This window comes from Oryctolagus cuniculus, chromosome 18 (assembly GCF_964237555.1).
Source record: "Oryctolagus cuniculus chromosome 18, mOryCun1.1, whole genome shotgun sequence".
NCBI lineage: Eukaryota > Metazoa > Chordata > Mammalia > Lagomorpha > Leporidae > Oryctolagus > Oryctolagus cuniculus.
This window is the reverse complement of record NC_091449.1, coordinates 50,376,193-50,403,648: the sequence shown is the minus strand read 5'-3', so window position 1 is coordinate 50,403,648 and position 27,456 is coordinate 50,376,193. Positions and strand designations below refer to the sequence as shown.

The 27,456-nt window shown below is 41.1% G+C and overlaps 1 protein-coding gene across 3 annotated transcripts in view; it reads right to left on the bottom strand.

The window, feature by feature from the left end:
* Positions 1–275: 275 nt before the first annotated feature.
* CBFB (core-binding factor subunit beta) overlaps positions 276–27,456 on the bottom strand; it is a 64,593-nt gene continuing 37,412 nt past the window's right edge. The window contains exons 5-6 of one of the 3 annotated variants that reach the window (XM_070062591.1): positions 18,139–18,265; positions 276–2,932 (exon numbers count right to left, since the gene is read on the bottom strand). In XM_070062591.1, the coding sequence (XP_069918692.1) occupies positions 2,910–2,932; positions 18,139–18,265 (150 nt within the window). In that variant the 3' untranslated portion in view covers positions 276–2,909. The remainder of the gene's footprint in view (positions 2,933–18,138; positions 18,266–27,456) is intronic. The other 2 variants (XM_051847191.2, XM_070062592.1) reach the window with 2 other exon arrangements.

Here is a 27,456-nt window from a genome sequence, read left to right as displayed (position 1 = left end):
ACACACACACACACACACACACACCCCGCTCTACAACAGCAGGAAGCTACAAACAAGAGCCAGAGCACAGAGTTGAACCCAGGCACTCCAATATGGGCTGTAGGTATCATAACCACTAGGACAAAGGCCCACCACTGCTTTTTTTTTTTTTTTTTTTTAAATAAGGTAAAAAAACAAATCACACAGAAGTTCAGAAGCAACAAATTAACTTCCATCTCATAACTGACATTAGAACAGAAATTGTCGGATTATATCAATAAAGAGCCAAGACAATGTTTTCACTACACGGAAGTTTATTGTGAAAGTAAATTAGAACATACAAACACACAGTATGGCTAATGGTGGCAAAAGCAATCTGGTAGCTTAAGGCAAGTTTTTAATGGAGATGAATTTAGAAAAGATGATGCAATGGTGTAATTTTGTTTAAATATAGATTATGAGGCCGGCGCCGCGGCTCACTAGGCTAATCCTCCACCTAGCGGCGCCGGCACACCGGGTTCTAGTCCCGGTCGGGGCGCCGGATTCTGTCCCAGTTGCCCCTCTTCCAGGCCAGCCCTCTGCTGTGGCCAGGGAGTGCAGTGGAGGATGGCCCAGGTGCTTGGGCCCTGCACCCCATGGGAGACCAGGAAAAGCACCTGGCTCCTGGCTCCTGCCATCGGATCAGCGCGGTGCGCCGGCCGCAGCGCGCCGGCCGCGGCAGCCATTGGAGGGTGAACCAACGGCAAAGGAAGACCTTTCTCTCTGTCTCTCTCTCTCACTGTCCACTCTGCCTGTCAAAAAAAAAAAAAAAAAAAAAAAAAAAAAAAAAAATATAGATTATGAAAAAATATCAAATTGCATCAATAACTTAATAAAGTAGTTTCCAAAGCCTGCAGTATTGGGAGAAAAAGGGCTCATGATCTTAATGCCAGCATTAAGACAGACAGAAGCAGCACAGCACTACTAAATGACAGGAAAAATTCTGTATTTACAGAAGGATGGCAACAAGAACATTTAATAACATTTGATCGTATTTACTGGTGGACTAAAAGTCCTTGGCTAGAAGCAACAGAGAAAAATGTATCATCATGTTATTTAAAAAAATTAAGTGCAGAAGTCAAAAACCAAGGAGCTTTGTGATAAAGTAACCTTAAAACACCACTGTAAGGATCACTTAAAAAGGCGATTCCCTCAGGGGAAGTTAGGGCACTGAGTGTGTAAACATGTGAGCTGAACAACACCAAATACCAACCAAATTCATTCATAGTACTTACACAAAACCAGCATGGTCTTTTATGATGCATTATTGTTTATAACAATTTAAACACTCGTTACCATGCATGACTTCAAATATAAAACAAATATCTTTATTCTGAGATACAGGATATCTGTTAATGAATTATTAAGTACTATATACAATGAAAGCCACACCTCCCTCATTAATCAAGTATATTTATATGCTTCTTAAATGCAATGAATGACCTTACTCAGACTTCAGTTCATTTTCTGAATTCACTGTGTCAGCTTTTCACTCTTTAAAATAATGCCATTCTATTATGATAAAATACATTTTTGAAAAACTTCAGAAATGTAGTAACATTTAATGAATGTGACAAAGAAAAGTATTTGTAAGGAGGTACCAAATGACTTAGCACTTTTTTCCAGTCTTGCTTTTAAAATAAAAGTTGCACTCAATTTGACAGTGAGCCTATTTAAAAAATATTCTTAGACTAATTCATCTCAAAAGGTACTATTAATAGTCCTTTTGCAAAATACCATACATATAACTGAATGCTTTTTCCAGAATAATTATTGGAAGAAAATGTATCTTCTGCACAGATGAACATTTTCTCTCTAAGACTAATCTCTTATCACCCAGCATTGTTTTTACAAAAGCATGCAATATAAAATACACATAAAAGCAGCTATCTTAAACATTATTTTAATACAATATTACCTTTGTAGCTGATTCATCACTGTCTCCAGTTTAATATGCTGTTACATACATGAAGAAGCTCCAGTATCCCTTTTCTGATTGACTTTTTAAAAAAATCCCTGAATAAAACAGAAGTCAGCTGGTGACCTCTTTAGGCATTTCAGTAGGATATTATCATCTATAGAGAGTACCTCCATCCAAACTCATGAATACAGAACAGAATCTAAAACAGATCCAGGGCAGATTAGAGAGTAAAAACCAATTTAAAATTTTTTATGTTTAAAAAGGAAAAGAAACGGTGCTAATCATTAGCATTTAAAAGGATACTGCAACTTTAACCACTGTAAACTTCGTGTTAGAAGGCTGTGGCAGACAGCTCTATGCTACTAGGTTTTTAGCTTGTAAATAATGCAAACATATCAGCAGTTTAAAAATGCTATAGACTATAAAGTACAAAAGGAAATGGGAAAAACAAAATAAAAACCCCCAACAATGCCTATCTAAATGAAGCTGTATAACAAACACACCTAAAAGTACAAAAAAAAAAAAAAAAAAAAAAAAATTAGAGCAACTGATTAGGGAAGAAACCCCTCTGACATAACTTTTACTTTCTCGACTTGTTCTTAAATGACATAAACTTTTAAATTAAATGCAGGAAAACAGAGCTTCACAAATGTTCAGTTTCAATTCACTAAAGTAATGCCAACAAGATAAGCTTGCATAGAAAAAAATATCAAATTATTACTGGCTACATGCTTAAAAAACTAGAAATGCAGTTTTAATCATAGTGCAAAACCATGGCAGTTTGTGATGTCTGTTACTGCCTAAGGTTGAGAAACAGACCGTAGTACCTCCAGTTATCACAGTTTCTGGTCTTTTGATCAATTATTTCTACCAACTAGAAGCAATGTGTATGTAAAGATGGGCAGCATGTCCACCGTGCTACCATTAACGAAGTTTAAGGTCATCACCACCACCTAAATTGGAACCAGGACTAGGGTCTTGTTGTCTTCTTGCCTGCAATGACAAAATCGTAATTTGGGATCAGAAAGTGTCTTGAAAATCAAAACACTAAATATACATAAAACACGAAACACAGAGCAGCACACAAGAAAAGTTCACACTAAAATCATTTCCACCAGTATATTTGCATGTAACAGGCAACAGAAAATTAAAGTATGACATATTTTGCTAAAGTTTCCTTAAAAATAAAAAATTATTTTATACTTAAAACAGCATTATCATCAATATTTACTATGTAAAGAACTAAAAAGTTACATTTGCAGTTTTAGAACTAGAGAATTTAATACATTAGTTTATCACCTTAGGAGCAGCTTTTTGTAACAGTAAACTTAAAAAAAATCTTTTTAATGTATTTGAAATGCAGAGAAAAATAGAATGTGGGAAAAAAACCACATACACACAGAGAGAAAGAAAGACTGATCTTCTATCCTCTGGCTAACTTCCAATTTGTTCCAATAGCTGAGGCTAGGACAGGCTGAGTTGGGAGCGAGGAACTTGACCTAGGTCTTTTGGCATCATATGGGTGGCACCAACCCAAGCACTTGAGCCAGTTGTCTTCCAGGTGTGCACTGGCAGGCAGCTGGGATTCAAAGTGGAGTTGGGATTCAAATCTAGACACTGATACAGGATGTGGTATCCCAAGTGACATCTTTACTGGGTACCAACAAGATGCTATTCTTCGCACTTTCCATGAAAGAATTTATTTCATACCTTCCAACATGCCAAGTCATAGATGCCATTTTTTATCACTATTTCACAAATAAGAGAAATACATAGTCTACTAACTACATGACTGAAAAATACAGTAATGAATTCCATCTCTGCCAATTGTGTTCTAACTAGAAGTCTCTAACTCAAGAAATAAAATCAAGAATTACCATGGATAAATATTGTCTCATAAGTAAAAGCAGAAACACAGAACTTATGTATTTATAATATCCAGAAATATCTTTATAACAGTTAAGAGGTTTGACAATCTTGAACACTAAAGAATAAATATTCCTATTTAAACTATCTATGGTAAGTTAATTAATAGGGAACACCTACCAACTACATGTCATGCATGATACTTTGTGAATAGTTTTTTTAATAACAGTGCCCCCTTTTTTATAGAAAGCTTTTATTTAATAAATATAAATTTCAAAAGTACAACTTTTGGATTATAGCGGTTCTTTCCCCCATATCCACCCTCCCACCCCCAAACTATCCCACCTCCTACTCCCTCTCCCATCCCATTCTTCATTAAGACTCATTTTTAATTATCTTTATATATAGAAGATCAACTCTATACTAAGTAAAGATTTTAACAGTTTTCACCCACACAGACATACAAAGTATAAAGTACTGTTTGAAGACTAGTTTCACCATTAATTCTCATAGTACACACATTAAGAACAGAGCTACATGGGGAGCAAGTATGCAGTGACTCCTGTTGTTGATTTAACTGACACTCTTATTTATGTTGTCAGTGACACCCGAGGCTCTTGTCATGAGCTGCCAAGGCTATGGAAGCCTCTTGAGTTCACAAACTCTGACCTTATTTAGACAGGGCCAACAGTGCCCCTCTGGCTCAGGTACATCCTCCTTATGTCTCTTTACAAATTTTAGTGTGTTTTTTCTGTAAGTTTTCTTTGGTGTCTCCAAATGCTGAAGCATAAACATCTGTTTGCACCCAGAACATAGCTCCTCCAGCAACAGCTTTCCTATGTTAGACAATGATAATTTCATTTAACCAGTTATTTAGGTAAAAAGCCTTGAAGTCACCCTTTTAACATCTCTTTCTTCCACACCCAACAGCAAAGCAAATTGTAATGGCAGCCATTTAGGGAGTAATCAGTGGATGAGATTCTCTCTCTCTCTCTCTCCAACTCTGCCTTTCAAATAAATAGATTTTTTTTAAAAAAGATCTGAGGATGGGGTCGGTGCTGTGGTGTAGTGAGTAAAGCTGCCACCTGCAGTGCCAGCATCCCATGTGGCCATCAGTTCAAGTCCTGGCTGCTCCACTTCCGATCCACCTCTCTGCTATGGCCTGGGAAAGCAGCATAAGATGGCCCAAGTCCTTGGGCCCCTGCACTCACGTAGGAGACCTGGAAGAAGCTCCTGGCACCTGGCTTCGGATTGGCACAGCTCTGGCCGTTGCGGCCAATTGGGGAGTGATCCAGCGGATGGAAGACCTCTCTCTGCCTCTCCTTCTTTCTCTGTATATCTCTGCCTTTCAAATAAATAAATAAATCTTTTTTTTTTTTTTTTTTTTTTTTTGACAGGCAGAGTTAGAGAGAGAGAGACAGAGAAAGGTCTTCCTTCCATTGGTTCACCCCACAAGTAGGCTGCTACGGCCAGTGCGCTGCACCGATCTGAAGCCAGGAGCCAGGTGCTTCCTCCTAGTCTCCCATGTGGGTGCAGGGCCCAAGCACTTGGGCCATCCTCCACGGCCTTCCCGGGCCACAGCAGAGAGCTGGACTGGAAGAGGAGCAACTGGGACAGAATCCAGCACCCCAACCAGGACTAGAACCACGGTGCCGGCGTCGCAGGCGGAGAATGAACCTAGTGAGCCACAGCGCTGGCCTAAATAAATAAATCTTAAAAAAAAAAAAAAAATCTAAAGAAATTATTAGAGAAAGAGCATCCTTGACCTTCAAAAAACCCCTCAAGTTCTATGAAAGAAAGTTTGCCCAAAAGCTTCAACCTCGTCACCACTTCGTAAGTCAGTTGTATTAAACAAAAATGGTAGCTGCCTTACTTACTTTCAAACAAAATCCAACAATCTTTTTTATAAATTTTTAAGATATTTCTTTAGCAGAGTTTTTAAGTATTTGTGTTAGCAGGCAACACTCTGACTGCATTTTAGCATATTCCTTTACATTCAATAGTCAGGTTAAAGTTATGCTGCATGTCACAGACTGTAAGAGCTATGGAATGCATATACATCAGAAAGATAATTTATGTCTCACATACAATCAATGCTAAGTGTAGTGTAAGAACAGATCAATTCTGTAGAATCAGAGATAGGAATAAAAGCATCTGGTTTCAGTCAAGGAAGGTTAGAAAGGGGCTGAGCAATGAAGAAACCCTGAGAAAAATCAATCTTAATTATTTATTTATGAATCACTACTAACATACCAATAATACTTTGTGAAAAGAACATTTTGGTTTTCTTGGGAGAAGAGTACTTTTTAGGTTATCTTAAGAGCAATGGGACAAACAGGTGACAAAGTCACCAATAGCTAGGGTTCTCTCCCCAAGTCATGGCTATGCAGAAAAGCCATGGGTTTATTTATTTAAAATATTGTATGTTTTGTCAAAGCATGGAGAGCAGGAGTAAACTCATTTTGCTATTTGTGCCTTTAGTTTCTGTGTACATTGTAAAGGAGGACCCAGAAAGAAGTGAGGGAAGACGCTGGGAGAGAAGTCAAAAGTGGAACGAGAAACAAGGAGGGGATGAGGGATGTGTGGTGAGTACTGAATGACAGCAGAAGGGGCAGGATGAAAGACTGGAGACCGGCGGGACGCTTAATGCTAGAAATGAAGCTGTATCGGCTGTCATGGGAAGGAGGCAAACACAGACAAGGATTTAGGTTCAGTGAAAGAGCTTCCACAGCACAGGACTTCAACAGCTGGATGAGCTGCCCCGAGAAGCAGTGCTTCCTACTGTGGCGGTTTTCTAATGGAAGCTGGATGTTTTGGAAGGAATTCCTTAATGGCAATAAGCTAGACTAGGTAGTGGCAAATAAACTCCGAATTCCACCATCCTAAATGCATCAGATCTGTAATTTCTAGTTTCTTCCTCCTCAGTCAATCCACAAGTCCCTCGCCTTGATTCTAGCCTTTTATTAACAGCTATTCCAGAAAAGGGTTTTAATATAAAGCAGATGTCAGTGAGCCTGACTTCAGAACACAAATCTGTTTTTAATAATTATAATTAATTTAGACACTATTACAGGCCTCGTACTACCCGCTGCTCCTGCTTTCTTTCACTATAACACCATCCAGACATTTGGCAATTCCAGTTTCTAGAAGGCAGTTAGGAGATGACTCCAAATGAAAGCAAATAACGTTCACCAGTGACTGCAGTCTGTCAGCTTCTTCAGGGCTGGGCAGAAATGGAAGGACAGGGTATCTGAAAGAAGGAAACTTCTTGATTGAGCTCCATTTTTTTATTACCCAGATCATCAAAACAATTGCTGAAGACTCTTCATGGGAAAATGCCCCATTGATTAAGAATGGCTGGGGCCAGAGCTGTGGCATAGTGGGCTAAGCCTCTGCCTGTAGTGCCAGCATCCCATATGGGTGCCAGTTCTAGTCCTGACTCTCCTCTTCTGATCTAGCTCTCTGCTATGGCTTGGGAAAGCAATGGAAGATGGCCCAAATACTTGGGCCCCTGCACCTGTGTGGGAGGCCCAGAAGTTGTTCCTGGCTCCTGGCTTTGGATCGGCTCAGCTCTGGCCTCTGTAGTCATTTGGGGAGTAAATCAGTGAATGGAAGACCTTTCTCTCTGGCTGTAACTCTACCTCTCAAATAAATGAATTGGCGCCCATATGGGATGCCACTGCTTCAGACCAGGGTGTTAACCTGCTGCGCCACAGTGCCAACCTGAGAATTACAGAATTTTAAGAAGATTTATTTGCAGCTGGTGCAGTGTTGTAGTGAGTAAAGCTGCCTGAAGTGCCAGCATCCCATATGGGCACCAGTTCTAGTCCCAGCTGCTCACTTCCAACCCAGCTCCCTGTTAATGCACCTAGGAAAGCAGCAGAGGACGGCCCAAGTATTTGGGTCCCTGCACCCGGAAGAAGCTCTAGGCTCCTGGTTTCAGATTGGCCCAGCTGGCCATCTGGAGAGTGAACCAGCGGATGGAGACCTTTCTCTCTCTGCCTCTGTTAACTCTGCCTTTCAAATAATCAATCTCAAAAAAACTAAAATAATGTCAAGAAGATTGTAAAGAACAAAATTATGTCTTTTAAAAAAAAGATGTATTTATTTGAAAAGGACAGTGATTGCAGGGAGGAGAGAATGTGAAGGGAGAGAAGGAGAGAAAGAGATCTTCCATCAAGTGGTTCACTCCCCAAACGGCCACAGGAGCTGGAACTCCATCCTGGTCTCCCACGTGGGTGGCAGGGGCCCAAGGACTTGGGCCATCTTCTACTGCTTTCCCTGGCACATGAGCAGGGAGCTGGATTGGAAGTGAAGCAGGTGGGACTTGAACCTGCACTGACATGTGGTATCAACATCACAGGCAGTGGCTTAACTTGCTGTGCCACAATGCTGGCCCCAGATGACAGAATTTTAAAGTGAAGTACTTCAGAGATCTGGCTCAACTCTCACTGTACTGATGGGCCTGAGACTAAGAAGGTCACATGGTGCCTGGAGGCAGAGATCAGAATTCTGGGAAAGATGAACTTTTAACTTCCAATTCAAGTTAGCCTCCCTAATCATTGCTGTTTTTCCCTATAGTTAAGGTTGGAGGAGACACAAAACAGAAATTTCAAGTCCTGACATCAGAGAGGAAAGTACTTTTCTCAAAATCCTTACAAAGGTAAAAACAGGGTTGGCAGACAATTACACACACATGTCAGGTAAGCGAATTGCCAAGAGCTGGTCCAATGGGTACATGAAAAAATATGATTTATAATGGATGTAACTCTAAGGAAAACTTTAAAGATCAAATACCACTTCAAAATAAAAAAGGAATTGTGGAAATAACCTACATTTGTAGGCGTGGACACGGAAGGCTCTACCCCTGTATTATGTGGACCCTAGGATAAATTCTAACCCTCTCTTAGCCTCAGTTCCTCAAAAGAAGGCACCTTGTAAGAGCATTTAAGAATCAAGTATAAAGCAAAATTTATAACGCATGCTGCCTGGAACACAGTGCACACTCAGGCTTTATTATCAGTTCTCAATTTACCTACAGAAATGTTTTGAATGTTAAAAAAATTCACACTCTGCAGATAAATTTTAACAAATTAAAACAAGTTAAAACTAAATAAATATTAATATAAGTCCAAAGCTTCTATAAAAGAAAGCAAACTGGCCGGCGCCATGGCTCACTAGGCTAATCCTCTGCCTGAGGTGCCGGCACTCCAGGTTCTAGTCCCGGTTGGGGTGCTGTTCTGTCCTGGTTGCCCCTCTTCCAGTCCAGCTCTCTGCTGTGGCCCGGGAAGGCCGTGGAGGATGGCCCAAGTGCTTGGGCCCTGCACCTGCATGGGAGACCAGGAGGAAGCACCTGGCTCCTGGCTTCAGATCGGCGCAGTGCGCCAGCTGTAGCATCCATTTGGGGGTGAACCAGCGGAAGGAAGACCTCTCTCTCTCTCTCTCTCTCTCTCACACACACACACACACACACACACACAAAAGAAAGCAAACCAAGACTCTCTTCTTCCCTTAGTATGGGAGAAGTCAGCTTTAGAATCCTCTTCCTCCTTCATAAATCTTCCAATTCTCATTCTCAGTCTTAGTTCATCATTACTGCATGTACCCAGAACATGTCCCAGGAAGGCCCAGTATGCATTCTTATGTTGGTTTGTTCTTACATAAGAATGAGTATTGGTAGAGTTAAATGATTTGAAAACTGAAGACTTTGGAAACTTAAAATAAACAGAGGCTGAGATTTTTTCCTGGACCACACAGAATCAAAGGCTCCAAAAATATGCAAAACACAAATATAAAAACCACATAAGCCTTTTGCCTGTTTTTATTTCCAAATAGTTTCCACATAAAATTCTCCTACAATTGGTTAAACTGTATTAAAACTGCCTATAGTAGAGTAAGAATTATTTACCCATTCTCTGACATTAAAGGCAACCATTTATTTGCTAACACTTCCTAATCTAAATGAATGAAAACATCTCTAGATTATGATGTAGGAAATCTTTTTCAGCACTTTGTTACCTTGCAACTGAATTAACAGCTAACAGTGTTCTATTAACTTTAGGCCAAGAAGTCAATCACACTGCTGAGTCTCCAGAAGCAGAGGAAATGCGCAAGCTGCTCTCAGCAGATGAGAGCACCGTTCCCAACTCATCCATAAGCAGAGCACTACGTCCGGCCTTATTCACCTCCATCTTCCTTCACAAAAGCCAGAAGCCATTTGCATTATGGTTACAGAGACGTGTAACTTGAAGAGCAGTGCCACCAGAAGCGTGTCAACGGAGGACTCAGAAGAAAACGGCACCGGGCCACTTCTGTTCAGCAACAAACACCAACAGGGAGCACTTTATAGAAATAATGTCTGTGATTTTTTTTTTTTTTTTTTGCAAATGTCTTCATTAAAGTACAGAAAAGTACTCAAATTGTTAAGTATATAATTTGATGAATTTTCACAAAGTGAACACACTCATGTAACCAGCACCCAGACGAAAAGCCGTAATTTTATCAAAGGTAGGACCTTCTTTATGAACACCCCAGTCACCACTCAACTCCCAGCAACTGTGATCTCAGCCTCCAGCAGAGTCAACGGAAGTTCAAATTCCTTTATTGATTGCCTCAAAAAACCAAACAACCACAGTAACAACAGAATGTAAAAGAGCTTGGCAAAATGGTATCTTTGAGTTTCCATGTGAGTCAGGATATGCCCACTCTGACTGGCTTCCTGCCACTCCAGAAACATTGAGCCAAGTGCATGGACAGGGACAGGGTGGTGGTGGTAGACTCTGGCTTCCACCAAGCCCCCTCCCCAGTATCCGATACTGAGCTAGGCAGCAGTCTATGACACAGTTTTACAGATGAGGCGCAAAGAGAATAAGCACTTTCCTTCCCAACGTCACCCAGCAATGAGGAGAGAAGCCAGGATTCAAAACCAAGGCAATCTACTACAAACCTTGGAGCCATTCTACCACATCAAACTTCCTCAAGCTAAATTATGCCATTTACTGGGTTCCCTGACATCACCCCAGGGATCTCAGGCCCCAGAGGGAGACGAGAATAGTCACTACCCTTGCTTCACTCAAATTTTTACCCTTTTATCTAAATTATACACTGGGACTCTGTATAACATTTCAAGTGAAGAAAAGGGTTTTACATTTTAAAAACCAGCCTATATGCTAGAGAATTCAGATAGCAATTTCTAGAATCTTGTTACTATTCCATGGTAATACTAAGAGCAAATTTTCTTTCTTTCCTGAAGAGGTAGTGCAAAATTCATAAAAATATAAAAGACACACGGTGAAAAGTAACAACCCTCTCTTTTGCCCTCAAGACACCTGGTTCCCCTACTAGACAAGGACCGTGCACATTTAAACACAGACATCCCTTTAAAACACAATCTCAGGGTTAGATATCATACATAATATTTTGGGACACTTTACATTTAATTTATTGTACAACAGTGAGTTAACAGTATTTGGTCATTTACCAAAATAAACAATGTTTCTTTATTTGCTATAGTTTTTCATCTGCCAAATTAATGATAATTTGCTATTATTTCTGAAAGGTAAAGAAAACATTGTACTACTGAAAAAACTCTTCCAGAAAAATCAGAAAAAGAAAAATGCTAAATCCTGCCATGAGTGATGATGGATTGAAAACTTTACAAATGTCACAGAGGGTAAAACAAAAACATGCCCATGGAGTTTTTTGTTTGTTTAAACTGAATTCAGGTTAAAAGACACTGGTGAAAATCAAAACCTCTTGGACCACCAACCACTTGGAGCTGTGCTTCCACCATCAGTAACCTTAACCTTAGACACATACTGAAGGCTCCTGAGCGACACTGTTACAGATTTAGCACGGCAGGGCGAGAGGTCTCAGAGGTTATCCAAACAATGGCAGACGGCTCTAACTGGGCTGCCAGGCCCTTGGGCTTCCAAGGACCATTTACTGGGATACTGCCACCCACAACTTACCACCACTCCCTGGCCCTCCTCTCCAGTCAGGCATCAGGACCACCCACTGGAACCGTTATTATTCTTTTCTGCCTCAGCCTTTTCTATTCCAGGCAAAATTGGTTTCTAACTTCTGGCAGATTTTATGTTTCAGCTTAATCATCTTTACGGGTAGTGTGGAAATTAATTTCCCAGTGGAAGGCTGTATTTGTGGAGACCTCCTGGTTAGGAAACTATGGTTTGTCCTCACTTTTCCTTCCACTGACCAACTTATTTGAAGGACAGCAAGTCAATTTTTCTGAGTCTCAGTTTCATCAACTGTAAGAATGTTAGATAGATATTTGAATTGCTAAAGATGTTTAAATTACAGAGAACACAATATTTTTCTTTTAGGAAAAAGGTAAACTGCAATAAAATAATCTAACATTAGGACTTGGGGGAGGGGTGTTAAGAAAGAAAAAGGAAGCAAAATGTATTCAAAGTGCCAGAGTTCCCATGTGACGGCCAGTGCTGCTCTGGAGTCAGATTCCAGTCCACCTTTCTAGATGACAGTTCTCTACCAGAACTAACATTTTTAAATTGCTGCTATGAGGGACTGCAGGATCTTGAATCATTGATGAAAACTTAACTGTTTTCTCTAGGCTCTAGGTCATAATGCAGGAAAAGTGCTCTGATACATTTTAAAGAACTAAAAGGATGTTCTTGTTAGCCAGATAATTCAATTAACTGGAACCGGCACTGTGGTTGAGCTTTTAATGCTAAAGAAGTACTTTAGAGTATCATTTACTGTAAGCACACACATACCAGGCACCATACTAAGTGCTTTATGAGCATTTTCCCATTTAATTCTCCCAACAATTTCTGTGAGAAAATTGGAGCTTAAGGAAGACTAGCAAGTGATGGTACAGGAACCCCCACTAGGCCTGACCACAAAGCTCATGCTCTTACTCACGGAAAACAACAAACCCGACTGGAAGCAGTACTTGACACCTCAAAATCTGACACACTCTGTTTCGCTTATGCACACATATAAGCTCACACACCAAAATGACTTTTTGCAAGTAAAAGTATGTTAGAATATTCAAAACAGAATAGTCAAGTCTTAATCAAAATCTAGAATTTTGTTTACAGCAGGATATATACAGAAACTTCCTATCTGTTTCATTGTCAAATAGTCATTATTCAAATACAATTTAGCTAAAGAGCATTTAAAAAATTATTTGAAAGGCAGCACAACAGAGCGAGAAGGGAAGGGGGGGGGGGAGAGAGAGAGAGAGAGAGAGAGAGAGAGAGAGAGAGAGAACCCTTCATCTGCTGTTTCATTCTCCAAATGCCCACAATAGCTGGGGACGGGCCAAACTGAACCCAGGAGCCAGAAACTCCATCCAGGTACTTCAGCCATATCTGCCACCTCTCAAGGTGTATACCACTTGCAGGCTGGGTCTGAAGCAGAGGCTGAATTTGATACCATGAACCCCAACATGGAAAGTGATCATCACAAGCAATGGCTCCACCTGATGCACTACAATGCCTGCCCTGAAGAGTGCTTTTTAGGAAACAATCCTTATATTTTAAGGCCATGTTAACCTGCTCCAGAGATCGACCAAACATGTTCTTCAACTTGGCAAGCTCCCTTCTCCATTCCTTTGCATACAATACAATGTTCCTTCTGCCCACAATGTTTCCCCCAATTTGTTCAGCAGGCATACTCACTCTACCTTCAAGTTCCTTCAAGTGTACTCTCCTGGGAACTCCCTCGCAGAGGCTGACTTAAGTGCCCCTTCCTCTACATGGTCACTGCCTTGTTTTGAGCCCCCATGATTAGGTATGGTGGCTGCTAAAGGACATTGCATTTACCTGTTTATGTATTCATTTTCTTTCAAGACTGACAGATGCCCAAAGACAGACGCCGCGCATTAGTATGCATTATCTACTTTTTCCTACTGGCTATCCTATTAAGTCTGTATTTCAGACAGGCAGAGTGGGAGTTGTTTTCTGACGATTTCCATTTGACAACTAAGCGCAATGTACTAAACTAAACACTGTGGTGAATAATCTAAGGGATATAAAAACATTCTTAAGGAAATCTCAATAAAGTGAAAGACATAATCATTTCAACACACTGTCCAATAAGAACTGCTATGGAAACTACACAGTAGAAGGGTTGTGATTGAGATAGATTAGAGAATGGCTTGACAGTTAACATTAAAACTAGGCCTTGATGAATGACTAAAAAAGCACACTGTACGTTAGGAAACAAACAGCCTGAATTAAGATTCCGAAGTGTAAGCTAACACATGCATATTATACATAGAAACCTATACATTTTATAGACACAGAAAAGACAATGGTGTAGGAGTTCTATCTCAAGAATTACAGAAGCTTCACAGAAAACAAACATGTCATACACATCCCTCCTGTATTCTCCAAGCTAAAAAGCGTTTTTGGGAACATCCTCAGTTACTATCAGCCCATCAGATAAATTAACTCATTCAGGCCAGCGCCGTGGCTCAATAGGCTAATCCTCCGCCTAGCGGCACTGGCACACTGGGTTCTAGTCCCAGTCGGGGCGCCGGATTCTGTCCCGGTTGCCCCTCTTCCAGGCCAGCTCTCTGCTGTGGCCAGGGAGTGCAGTGGAGGATGGCCCAAGTGCTTGGGCCCTGCACCCCGTGGGAGACCAGGATAAGTACCTGGCTCCTGCCATCGGATCAGCGCGGTGTGCCGGCCGCGGCGGCCATTAGAGGGTGAACCAACGGCAAAGGAAGACCTTTCTCTCTGTCTCTCTCTCTCACTGTCCACTCTGCCTGTCAAAAAAAATAAAAATAAAAATAAATTAAAAAAAAAATTAACTCATTCACAAAGAGATCTATTAAAGAGACTGAATTTTAACTCATACACTGACCACTGAATAGGTTTGACTTCTAAATTCCTTCTTTAAATATACTTAACACACAACAAATATATAAATTGGAAATGACCACATTAGTGGCTGACACCAAGTCAGCACCACATACTATAGAAGTATTCCCATGTGCAGACATTTAATTTTGAAAATGACCCTTATGAGACAGACACAATCATTACCCTTATTTTATGGATGAGGGAATGTAGCCACAGAAAGATGCAGCAAGTTGTCTAAGGCAACGAACTGAGTGGCTGAGTCAGACTCAGAACTCTCAGTCTGGCTCTAGAGTCTGGGCTCTTTAAGTAACATCTTTGTACATACACACACTTAATTAACAGTGCACAAATAAATATATACAGCATAAAGCTTACCATCTCAACTATTTTTAAGTATGCAGTTCAGCAGTGTTAAGTACATTCACATTATTCAACTTATCTCTAGAACTTTTTATCTTGCAAAACTGAAACTCTATACTCACTGAACTCTTCATCTCCCCTGACAACTCCATTCTACTTTCTGTCTGTATGAATCTACCTTATGGACATAACATTGAATCAATGTTGGAAATTATTCTATTTAGTTGATATACTATAACTATAATTTAATGCTTTTTGATTATGAAACATGACTATGTTTTATTTTTTCTCATGGGAAATGTTCATATTATAAATTTGAAGTACATGATAGACATTAGTGTTTAATAGCATTCTTTTTTAGACATATTAGGGTTTTTTTTTTTTTAGAAGATATTTATTTATATGAAAGGCAGAGAGACAGAGAGGGAGACAGGAGACCTTCTGTCCACTGGTTCACTCTTCAAATGCCTGAAGCCAGAAGTTTGGAAATCAATCTGGCCTATGTGGGTGGCAGGGACCCAATGACCATCATCTGCTGCCTTCTCAGGCGTATTAGCAGGAAGCTGGATCAGAAGTGCAGGCAAGCCTACATGAAAGAACTCTGTGAGTGAGATCCTAGTGGAAAGAAGGGACCATCAAAGAAGGAGGTACCTTTCTTTGAAAGGAGGAGAGAACTTCCATTTTGATTATGGCCTTGTCTAAATAACATCAGAGTTTATGGACTCAAAATACTTACATAGCCTTATCAGCTCATGACAAGAGCCTCAGGTGATTACTGATGCCATAAATAAGACTGTCAATTGTTAAATCAATAACAGGAGTCACTGTGCACTTGCTCCCCATGTAGGATCTCTGTCCTTAATGCGTTATACTATGAGAATTAACGGTAAACTTGTCTTCAAACAGTACTTTATACTTTGTGTGTCTGTGTGGGTGCAAAGTGTTGAAATCTTTACTTAGTATAGAACTGATCTTCTGTATATAAAGATAATTAAAAATGAATCTTAATGAAGAATGGGATGGGAGAGGGAGTAGGAGGTGGGATGGTTTGGGAGTGGGGAGGTGGGAGGGTGGGTATGGGGGGAAGAATTGCTATATTCCAAAAGCTGTGCCTATGAAATTTATATTTATTAAAAAAAAAAAGAAGTGCAGGCAAGACTTGAACCTAGGCACTCTGACATGGGATGCACGTGTCATAAGTGGTGGCTTAACCTGCTGCATCACCATGCCTATACAAAGTATAGCTTTTAAAGAATTTTTATTTCTGAATACTCTATATTAAATATTAATTTTAACATTAATTTTTATATTTAATTTAATTTTATATTTAAGATCTGCTTAAAGCAAGATACAATTTTATGTAGAAAAAAATCAAACATCCACATTCATTAAAAGATGGCAAATTTAAAAATCAAGCAAGACCATCTTCTCATAGTCTAAGTCTGAATTCAGGGGTCAAAAAACTATAAAGAAACGCAAAGAAGTGATCACTTTAAAAATTGGGATAGGAGTAGGAGTTTAGCCTTGTGGTAACATGCTCATGTCTCACATCAGAGAGCCTGGGTCCAATTGTGACCCTGGCTACTGTCAATGCAGACCCTGGGAGGCAGCAGTGATGGCTCAAGTAACTGGGTTCCTGCCTCACACCTAGGAGACTTGGACTGAGTTTCTGGCTCCAACCCTGGTTGTTCCAAGTATTGGGGAGTAAACCAAAGGATGAGAAACCCCAACTTTTAAATAAATAAAAAATAATTAAAAACCAGGAGGATTATTTGAGCAATTTGAGGTCATGATTACATACACACAGGGTGGGGGAATGCTGGGGTGGCTGTCAGAGTTTACTTTATTTTAAAAGATTCATTCAGGCTGCCGCCGCGGCTCACTAGGCTAATCCTCCGCCTAGCGGCGCCGGCACACCGGGTTCTAGTCCCGGTGGGGGCGCCGGATTCTGTCCCGGTTGCCCCTCTTCCAGGCTAGCCCTCTGCTGTGGCCAGGGAGTGCAGTGGAGGATGGCCCAAGTGCTTGGGCCCTGCACCCGCATGGGAGACCAGGAAAAGCACCTGGCTCCTGGCTCCTGCCATCGGATCAGCGCGGTGCGCCGGCCGCAGCGCGCCGGCCGCGGCGGCCATTGGAGGGTGAACCAACGGCAAAAGGAAGACCTTTCTCTCTGTCTCTCTCTCTCACTGTCCACTCTGCCTGTCAAAAAAAAAAAAGATGCATTCATTTATTTGAAAGGCATAGATACACAGAGAGAAGGAGAGAGAGAATTATCTCCCATCTGTTGGTTTACTTTCCAAATGACCAAAATGGCCAGGGCTGAGCCAGGCGGAAGCCATGAGCCAGGAGCTTCTTCTAGGTCTCTCACGTGGGTGCATGGGCCCAAGCACTTAGGACATCTGCTGCTGCTTTCCCAGGCACGTTAACAGGAAGGTGGACTGGAAGTAGAGCAGCCAGGACTTGAACCAGTGCCCATAGGGGATGCTGGCACTGCAGGTGGAGGCTTAACTTTTCTATGCCACAGTGTCAGCCCCAAAGTTGTATTTTTGGACCTGTATTATAGGGGTGTTAGCCTTATAATAATTATTAATAATTAGTGTGTACTTCTGCATCAGTATTTTACTTTATTATGAAGTTACCCAAAAAAGGTTAAATGAAAACAATCTGTTAATTCCATTCTCTGTGAAAATATTTTCCTCTAGTAAAGAGATTACAGTGACTGAAGATTATACTGTTACAAAAAATCAAGACACATATTCATTAAAAATGAAAAATATTATTCCTGAAGAGTTTTAATAACATTCTAAAAGTGTTTTCTATAATAAATAAAGTAACTTTTACAAATAACCTCAAAAATAATTAAGAAAAAGAGGTAAGATATTTGGAAATCTGAACTAAGAGAAAATATATCATGTTATAGTAAATGATTTATTAAGACCATCAAATGAAGAATTCATGTACAAACCTTAAAATAAAGACTAAATCCATTTATAGCAATTACATTTTATAAAATACAGAAAGTAAGTACTGTTTTTTAAAAAATTAAACACAAAAATTAAACTATTTAAAAAACATTATACACAAACATCACAAACAGAGCCTGAGAGTTTTGGGGAAAGTACTAACCAGTTACTGCCAGCAGCTGTGAAACTCTCACCTCCATTTCCTCCCGATGAGACCTGTCTCTGTCTTCAAACTCACGTGTCCTTCTCCGAGCTTCCTCAAAGGCCTGTTGTGCTAATGCATCCTCCTGCTGTCAAAATACAGGAAGTATCTATTTTAACTCAGGTTTATAATAAAAATTTAAAAATCAGTGATGCTTTCTTTTTAGAAGGAAGTAACAGCAGAGAATTTCTCCAAATATCAACACCAGAAAAATTAACCTTAGAAGTACTTTTATAGAAGATTCAGTATAGTGTACTTTCTTTTTTTTTTTTTTTTTTTACTTGACAGAGTTAGTGAGAGAGAGAGAGAAGTCTTCCGTCCGTTGGGTTCACTTCCCAAACGGCCACTACGGCCAGCACTGCGCTGATCTGAAGCCAGGAGCCAGGTGCTTCCTCCTGGTCTCCCATGCAGGTGCAGGGCCCAAGCACTTGGACCATCCTCCACTGCCTTCCCGGGCCACAGCAGAGAGCTGGACTGGAAGAGGAGCAACCAGGACAGAATCCGGCACCCATATGGGATGCTGGCGCCACAGGCAGAGGATTATCCAAGTGAGCCACGGTGTCAGCCTCATGTAAGGGGCACTTTCAAGTTTCATATTACACCTTAGTAATAATGTCCAATCTCATTCTAACAATTGAAAACGCTCTTTTTTTCCTTACTTCATTTTCTACCAAAATAAAGGTTTGATTAATTCAACATTTAAGTCATAGAATAAAAAAAAATCTGATAAATATTTCTATCACTCAGGGATAATGAAGGCTCTCTCTGACACTAAAGCACAAACTGTAAAGGTAAAACCAACAGAACTGGCTATACAAGTGTTAGGAACTTTCAGACAAATAAAAACGCGATAAAATATTATCAAGAAAAAACCCCTGTAATACGCGGGTATAACAAATATATCATAATCCTTTCCCAATTCATGACCAAAGATCTGCTCATGAAGAAAACCTACATACCTCAGGCTCAGTATGTCTAAAAAGACCACCAATTTGAATTTTCTCCTTTATTCTTTTTTTTTTTTTTTTTTTTTAATTTTATTTTAGAGGACGGCAGTGTGGCGAAGCAGATAAAGCTGCTCCCTGCAGCACTGGTATCCCATACGGGCATCGGTTGAAGTTCTGGTTATTCCATTTCTGATTCAGCTCCCTGCTAATGTGCCTGGGAAAGCAGCAAATGGCCCAAGTGTTTGGATCCTCGTACCCAAATGGGAAGCCTGAAAGAAACTTCTGGCTTCAGATAGGCCCAGCTCCGGCCGTTGTGACCATTTGAGGAGTGAACCCATGCATGGAAGATTCTCTCTCTCTCTAAATCTAGTTATCTCTAACTCTGCCTTTCACATAATTTATTTTAAAAGTAGAAAGACAAGAGACAGAGAAAGATATAACCACTGTTTCACTCCCCCCAAATGCATGTACAATATAGATGGGGCTGGGCCAGGCAGAAGCCAGGATTCTGGAATTCAATTTGTAATTCAATTCAAAGCCTCCTGTATGATGGCAGGGATCCAACCAATTGAATCATCTCTTTTTGCCTCCCAGCGTACACACTTAGCAGGTAGCTAGAACTAGGAGCAGAAATGTAACCTGAACCCAGGCACTTCGATGCTAGCATCCCAAGAGGTGTCTTAACTGCTACGTCAAACACAAAACACCTCCCTTCCCTTACTCTTAAGTCTCTGCTGATGGCCTCATTAATTCATTTTACTACAACCCTGAGCCACCTTTGACTTGTCCCTCTTTGATCATCTCCACAGGCAACAAATCTCCATCTGTCCTTCTGTTTTTTGAGTTATTCTCCCTGTTCATTCCTATACACATTTTCTCAGTTTAGACCTCTAAGAGCTCGTACCTAGATTACTGCAATTCTCCTACAGTCTCTTTCTGCTTCCATGGGTCAACCATCCCCAACCACAAAGCCATCAGAGCACATCTTCTAGGATGGCTCATTCTGATGACGGTGCCTGCAAATTATAAAAGCTCTATGTCTCCAGCACTTCTGACATGTGCCAGGTTTTCTGATTGTACACTTGAAAAAACTGAAAGACCCAAACCAATGCAAGAAGTTATCAATATTCACTTTCCTAGATTCACTGAAGCACGAGGTGACCATATAATTCAGTTCTAGCCAACAGAAGTCCAAGTCACTCACTGAGCCTTAGACAGCTCACCATCCTTTCTGTGTGGGAAATGATGCAATGCCTGTTATAAATCCTTTCTCAGTTAGTAGGATTTTATAATGCTTATAATTTTCACTGATGCAATGTCTGTAACTTAGAATTGAAAGGTATGACAAAATTCCCATTGTGATGAAGCACTTACCAGCCTTATGACCCAGAGCAAATTATTTCATTTTTCTAAGCCTCAGTAAATTCACATGTAAAATGGGAATAGTAACACTTCATAAGATTGTTGTAATGATTAAATAATGCATTTAAAAATGCTTAAGCACACTACCTGAGAGCATTAAGTACCAGCTGTTATTTATAGGTATATATAAAATTCATAGTTGACTAAACAATTACACATACCTACTGTATTCTCAGAATTATACAAACCAGAGATACCTGCAAAAGAATGCGCTTCTCAATTCCCAAGGGCTTTCTATTATTTAGTTAGGTATCAACGGGACATATCTGCTGATGCCCCTTCTGTCCCATGCGTACATTCACTCTGTTTTTAAAAATATATACTTTCATTTATTTGAAAGGCAGAGTGAAAGAGACACAGAGAGAGAGAGACCTTCCATCTGATGGTTTACTCCACAAACTCCCTCAACGGCCAGGGCTGTTGCAGCGAAGAACTCCATCTGGGTCTCTTATGTGGGTAGCAGGGGCCCAAGCAGTGGAGCCATCATTTGCTGCCACCCAGGATGCATTAGCAGGAAGTTGGATTGGAAGTGGAGACGCCAGGACTTGAAATAGCAACTCCAACATGGGATGTAGGCATCATGAGCAGCAGCTTAATTCACTGTGCAAAAATGCTCACCCTCTCACTTTATCCCGTAAATACGTATCTGGCCCTTAGTAAGCTAGGTGCCACCAATACAATACGAGGGAAGAAATAGTGCTTTTCCCAATGGAACCTCTGGTCTAGCAGGACAGGTAGACAAAATAAAATTAACAAATCAATGTAAAATTCAGCTGTGACTAAGTGCTGCAGAGGATGACATGACACCATATAACGTGAGATGTGATCTAATTCCTTAAGGAAGGTAATTAGCCAGAATATGCAGTCTGGCAATAGTTATGGATGGGTTTTTCTTTCATTAATAGATTAAAAAGCACTATTACCGTAAAATAAGCCAGGAGAGATGGAGCCCTCTACTTTCTAGTTCCAACTTCTGTTTTTTCTACTAATGTGTGAGATATATGTGCTGTGAACAGAGTTTGTACTTCAACAAATGGGATAGACAAATGGTGACTACCAGTGTGATCCTGAACCTTTCCTGTTGCAACACAAGTAACACCTTTCTCTGCAGGACAGCATAAAGGCCACTCAACCATGAAGTGGGCTCAAATGGCTAAGGACAACAAACTCTACCCAGCCTTAGGTGAGGGTGGGAGATGTTTCCAACACTTGTCATCCTAGTATCTTATTCCACGGTCTATATCACAACCTGCACAAAGTAGCCAGGTTGGGTCCTCATAAAACATGGTCAGAGGGGCCGGCGCCATGGCTCATTTGGTTAACCCTCTGCCTGCAGCGCCGGCATCCCATGTGGGTGCTGGTTCTAGTCCCAGTTGCTCCTCTTCCAGTCCAGCTCTCTGCTGTGGCCCGGGAAGGCAGTGGAGGATGGCCTGAGTGCTTGGGCCCCTGCACCTGCATGGGACACCAGGAGGAAGCACCTAGCTCCTGGCTTCGGACTGGCACAGCACCAGCCGTAGTGGCCATTTGGGGAGTGAACCAACGGAAGGAAGACCTTTCTGTCTATAACTCTACCTGTTAAAAAACAAACAAACAAAAACAACCATGGTTGGATGTATGTGAAACACATGGGGAAATGAAGGCTTAACAGTTTGCTCACAGATTTACAGATGACCACTCCTGTTGCAGTGACTTTGTCTTAACTGTATCACCCAAAGCTACATGACTTTTATTTATTTTAGTTTGGTAACATCTTTCTACAGCAAAACGTTTGAAGTTCATAATTAATGAGAAATTAAGAATCAAATTCACTTCCAAGTATGCGGATGATGCATGTAATGTGCATAAAATGCAGGCATTTACTAGTCAGAGTGGGGACCAGGATATCGTCATTCACATGAACACCAAAACCAATCAATTCTGCTGAAGAAGCATCACCATTTCCAACACAACCTGACACATGCAGCTGCAAATGGTACATTTAACACATCACTAGGCAGAATACAACTCTGCATCTAAATAAAATGACTCTTCCCAATTAATTTCACCCATATTTGTGTGCACATACAGAAAGCAAAGCTGTTTACATGCTGGTTTCAATGACAGAAAAACGTTGCAAACAGCTGAAGAACACCAGTGACTTCAAATACTTCAAACAGAAAATCTATGAAGTCCAATTATGGTTTGATTTTTCTAATCTTCTGAAAGAATATTCCACTGAATATGAAACACCTTCTGTGATTGTCAAAGTCAAGTCATTTAGAAAAACAAAAATGGAGCCGGCGTTTAGCCTAGAGGTCAGGAGCCCCACATCCAATATCGGAGTGCCTGGTTCCAACTCCTAGTTGGGTTCCTGATTCCAGTTTCCTGCTAATGCAAACCCTGGGAGGCAGAGGTGATGGCTCAAACAGTCTTCCATATGGGAGACCTGGACTGAGTTCCTGGATTCCAGCTTTGGTCCCCTGGCCACTGCAGGCATTTGAGGGGGAGAACCAGCGGATGGGAGGTCTGTCTCTCAAAGAAATAAAAAAAATTTCAATAGAAGTACAATGAAGATAATATGATTGGCTCTTATACGGACCCACAGCAAAGCCAAGAACTTTTACAATGATGTTGTCTTTTTTGGTAAATCAGTTTTCATCATTACATTTTGTTCAAAATTAGTTGCTTGCCAACTGTACATTTTGAACTACATTTACTTGTTAATCAAATTTGTGGCCCTTTTTATCATCAAAATATTAAACTGCAAACTCTGATTAAAATATTCAGTTTTTCAAGCTTGTGGAGTACTACAATTACTGAAAACCAAGAGTGTAAAGAATGCATTGAAATGTATACTTACAAAGGAAAAAATAAAAAGATGAAAATACAACCAGTTAACAATTTGTTTCTATAATTGTACTCAGAAATATCTTTTGTTTGAAGAACTTTCAAAACTATTTATTGGGCCGGCCCTGTGGAATAACAGGTAAAGCCACTGCCTGCAGGGCTGGCATCCCATATGGGCGCTGGTTTGAGTCCCAGCTACTCCACTTCCCATCCAGCTCTCTGCTATGGCCTGGGAAAACACTAGAAGATAGCCCAAGTGCTTGGCTCCTGTATCCGTGTGGGAGACCCAGAAGAAGCCCTTGGCTCCTGGCTTTGGGTCAGCGCAGTTCTGGCCATTGCAGCCAGTTGGGGAGTGAACCAGCAGATGGAAGACTCTCTCTCTCTTTCTCTCTGCCTCTCCTTCTCTCTCTGTGCAACTCTTTCAAATAAATAAATCTTAAAAAAAAAAAAAAAAAAACCCTTTATTCATTACACATACAAAAAGTACTTCTTCCAGGTTTTTCATGCAGGTGCAAGGATCCAGGCACTTGGGCCATATTCTACTGCATTCCCAGGCCACAGTAGAGAGCTAGATCAGAAATAGAGCAGCTGGGACTCGAATTAGTGCCCATATGTGGTGTTGGCACTGCCAGCAGCAGCTTCATCTGCTATGCCACAGCGCTGGCCCCTAAAATCTTTCTTGCCAGGAGACATGTGCTTCTTCCTGGTCTCCCATGCGGGTGCAGGGCCCAAGCACTTGGGCCATCCTCCACTGCCTTCCCACGCCACAGCAGAGAGCTGGACTGGAAGAGGAGCAACCAGGACTAGAACTCGGCGCCACATGGGATGCCGGCACTGCAGGCAGAGGATTAACCAAGTGAGCCAAAGCGCCGGCCCTAGAATCTTTTTCAAGATTAATTAATTTGAAAAGTAAAATTAGACAGAGAGAGAGAGATCTTCCATCTGCTGGTTCACCCCCAAATGGCCGCAAAAATCAGGGCTAGGCCAGACCAAAGCCAGGAGTCAGGAGCTTCTTCTCACATGTAGGTGCAGGGGTCCAGAGACTGGAGCCATCTCCTCTGATTTCCTAGGCATATTAGCAGAGAATGGGATAGGAAGTGCAGCAGCCAGGACTGAAACCAGAGCCATATGGGATGCTAGCACTGCAGAGACCTTTCTCTCTTTCTAACTCTGTCAAAAAAAAAAAAAAAAAAAAAAAAAAAAAGTAAACCAGTGGATGGAAGATCTCTCTCTCTCTTCTCTTCTAACTCTGCTTTTCAAATAAATAAATAGATCTTTTATAAAAAGAATTTTTTATGTAAAGAAAAAATAAGAGCATATTGAAAAAATATACACAACCTTCAGAGAAATATAAGAAAAATAATAGATATAGATAGAAACTAATAAAGTACATGAATAAGCATCAAGACTAACTATTCTGCATATTACCTTAATGTTTAGATTAATATAAAGATGCATTTAATGTACACAAATGTTATTTTAAGTTTCTTAGAAAATCTTATTTTTGAATGAAACTATTCTTCTAGGACTAGCTATATAATAAAACCAATTTGTAAGTCAGTAACTGTGAAGGTCAAAATATTACATGATTTTAGTTTTTTCAACACCACCTTTTACTTAGAGATGTTTCAAGGCAATAATATGATCACTCAAATTCTACATCAAATTATAGCCAACTATTGGTATCCAAAGGAGACTGATTTTAGAACTCACCAGGGATGTCAGAATCTGTGGATACTCAAGTACCTTTTATAAAATGACACAATATTTGCATAACTCACACACATCCTCCTGTATACTTTAAATCACCTCTACATTACTTATAATATACAATAGAAACGCTATATAAATAGTTGTTTAGGAACAAGGAAAAAACTCTGTAGATGCTCAGCATATACAATTTTATTTCTAATATTTTCAATACATGGTTGGCTGAACCCACAGATGTAGAGGGACAACTATATACTCTGTTATCACTGATATAACATTAACTATGAGTTCAGGTAAATTTAAAAAACCCTTTGGTTCATTCAGCAGAGTTACTTCTGCCTGTGTGATCAGCAGAGACAGATGTGTTGGGACACAGAAGTGGGGACGCCAGCCAAGCTCACTCCCAGAGTGAGATGAGGCCCATTCCAGCACAAATATCTCCAATGAAAGCGGATTGATTCATGTTCTTCAAAATTATACATTACTACACGAGAAAGACATTAGTATCTCTTGAGAACAATAGAAACCATAAATATAAAATGCTCAAGTGCACACAGTAACAAAATCAAGAGTCTTCATTTCAGAACTGTACTGCATGCCAGGTACTATATGCTACCTCAATCACCCACAATTTTCTGGCTAACATTCTTTTGATTTTATTTTATTTTATTTTTTTATTTGACAGGTAGAGTTATAGACAGAGAGAAAGGTCTTCCTTCCATTGGTTTACCCCACAAATGGCCGCTATGGCCAGCGCTGCACCAATCCGAAGCCAGGAGCCAGGTGCCTCCTCCCGGTCTCCCATGCGGGTGCAGGGGCCCAAGCACTCGGGCCATCCTCCACTGCCCTCCTGGGCCACAGCAGAGAGAACTGGACTGGAAGAAGAGCAACCAGGACCAGAACCCAGCACCCACATGGGATGCTGGTACCGCAGGCAGAGGATTAACCACCATGGTGCCAGCCCGGCTAACATTCTTTTTTAAAAATTCTATTTAGAAGGCCCATGCTGTGGCATAGCAGGTTAAGCCATGGTCTGCAGCACTGGCAGCCCATATGGGAGCCAATTTGAGTCCTGGCTGCTCCACTTACAATGCTGCTCCCTGCTAATGCGCTGGGAAAGCCACGGAAGACGGCCCAAGTTTCTGGGCTCCTCCTCCCACGTGGGAGACCTAGAAGAGACGCACTGATTCACTCCTCAAATGTCCCCAACACCCAGGGCTGGGCCAGGCCAAAAATAGGTTTTTCAGGATCTTGGAATTCAATCTGAGTCTCCCACATAGGTGGCAGGGACTCAAGCATTTGAGCCATCATCTGTTGTCTCCCAGGGTATGCATTAACAGAAGCCGGACAGAAAGTAGAGCTGGGACTTAATCTCTGATGAGAGATGTGGGAGTCCCAAGTGGCATCTCAACTGCTGCACCGAATGCCCAGACCTGTGAGTAGGATTAACCCTGTTTTATGAAGGAGAAATCTGAGGCTCAGAGATGCAATAACTTGCCAGCATCAGACAGGTGGTTCCAGTCTGCTTAGGCTGCCATATAAAATACCACACACTGGGTGGCTTAAACAACAGAAATTTTCTCACAGTTCTGGAGGCTGGAAGTCCCAGATCAATAGGCCAGTTGGGTCCCTGCTGTGCCATAATGCTGGCCCCTTAATACTTTAGTTTTAGAAGTCAATCCAGGGGCTGGTGCTGTGTGGCGCAGCAGGTTAACACCTTGGCCTGAAGTGCCTGCAACACATATGGTTGCCAGTTCGAGTCCCAGGTACTCCACTTCTGATCCAGCTCTCTGCCATGGCCTGGGAAAGCAGAAGATGATCCAAGACCTTGGGCCCCTGCACCCACATGAGAGACCTGGAAGAAGTCCCTGGCTCCTGACTTCAGATAGGTCCAGCTCCAGCCCTTGCAGCCATCTGGGGATTGAACCAGCAGGTGGAAGACCTCTCTCTCTCTCTCTGCTTCCGCCTCTCTGTAGCTCTGCCTTTCAAATAAATAAATAAATCTTAAAAAAAAAAAAAAAAAAGAAGAAGTCATTCCAAGGACCAGTGATGTGGCACAGCGGGTAAAGCTACCACCTGAACACAAGCATCCCATATGGGCGCCAGTTCATGTTTCAGTTGCTCCACTTCCTATCCAGCTCCCTGGTAATGCCTTGGAAAAGGAGTGGAAAACAGCTCAAGCACTTGGGCCCGACACCCAGTGGGAGACCTGGATGAAGCTCCTGGCTCCTGGCTTTGGCCTGGCCCATTCCCCAGCCGTTATGGCCACCTGGTGATTGAATGAGCAAATGAAGATCTTTCTCCCCCCTCCTCTGTAACTCCTTCAAATAAAATAAAATATGGGGCTGGTGCTGTGGCACAGGTTAATCCATCA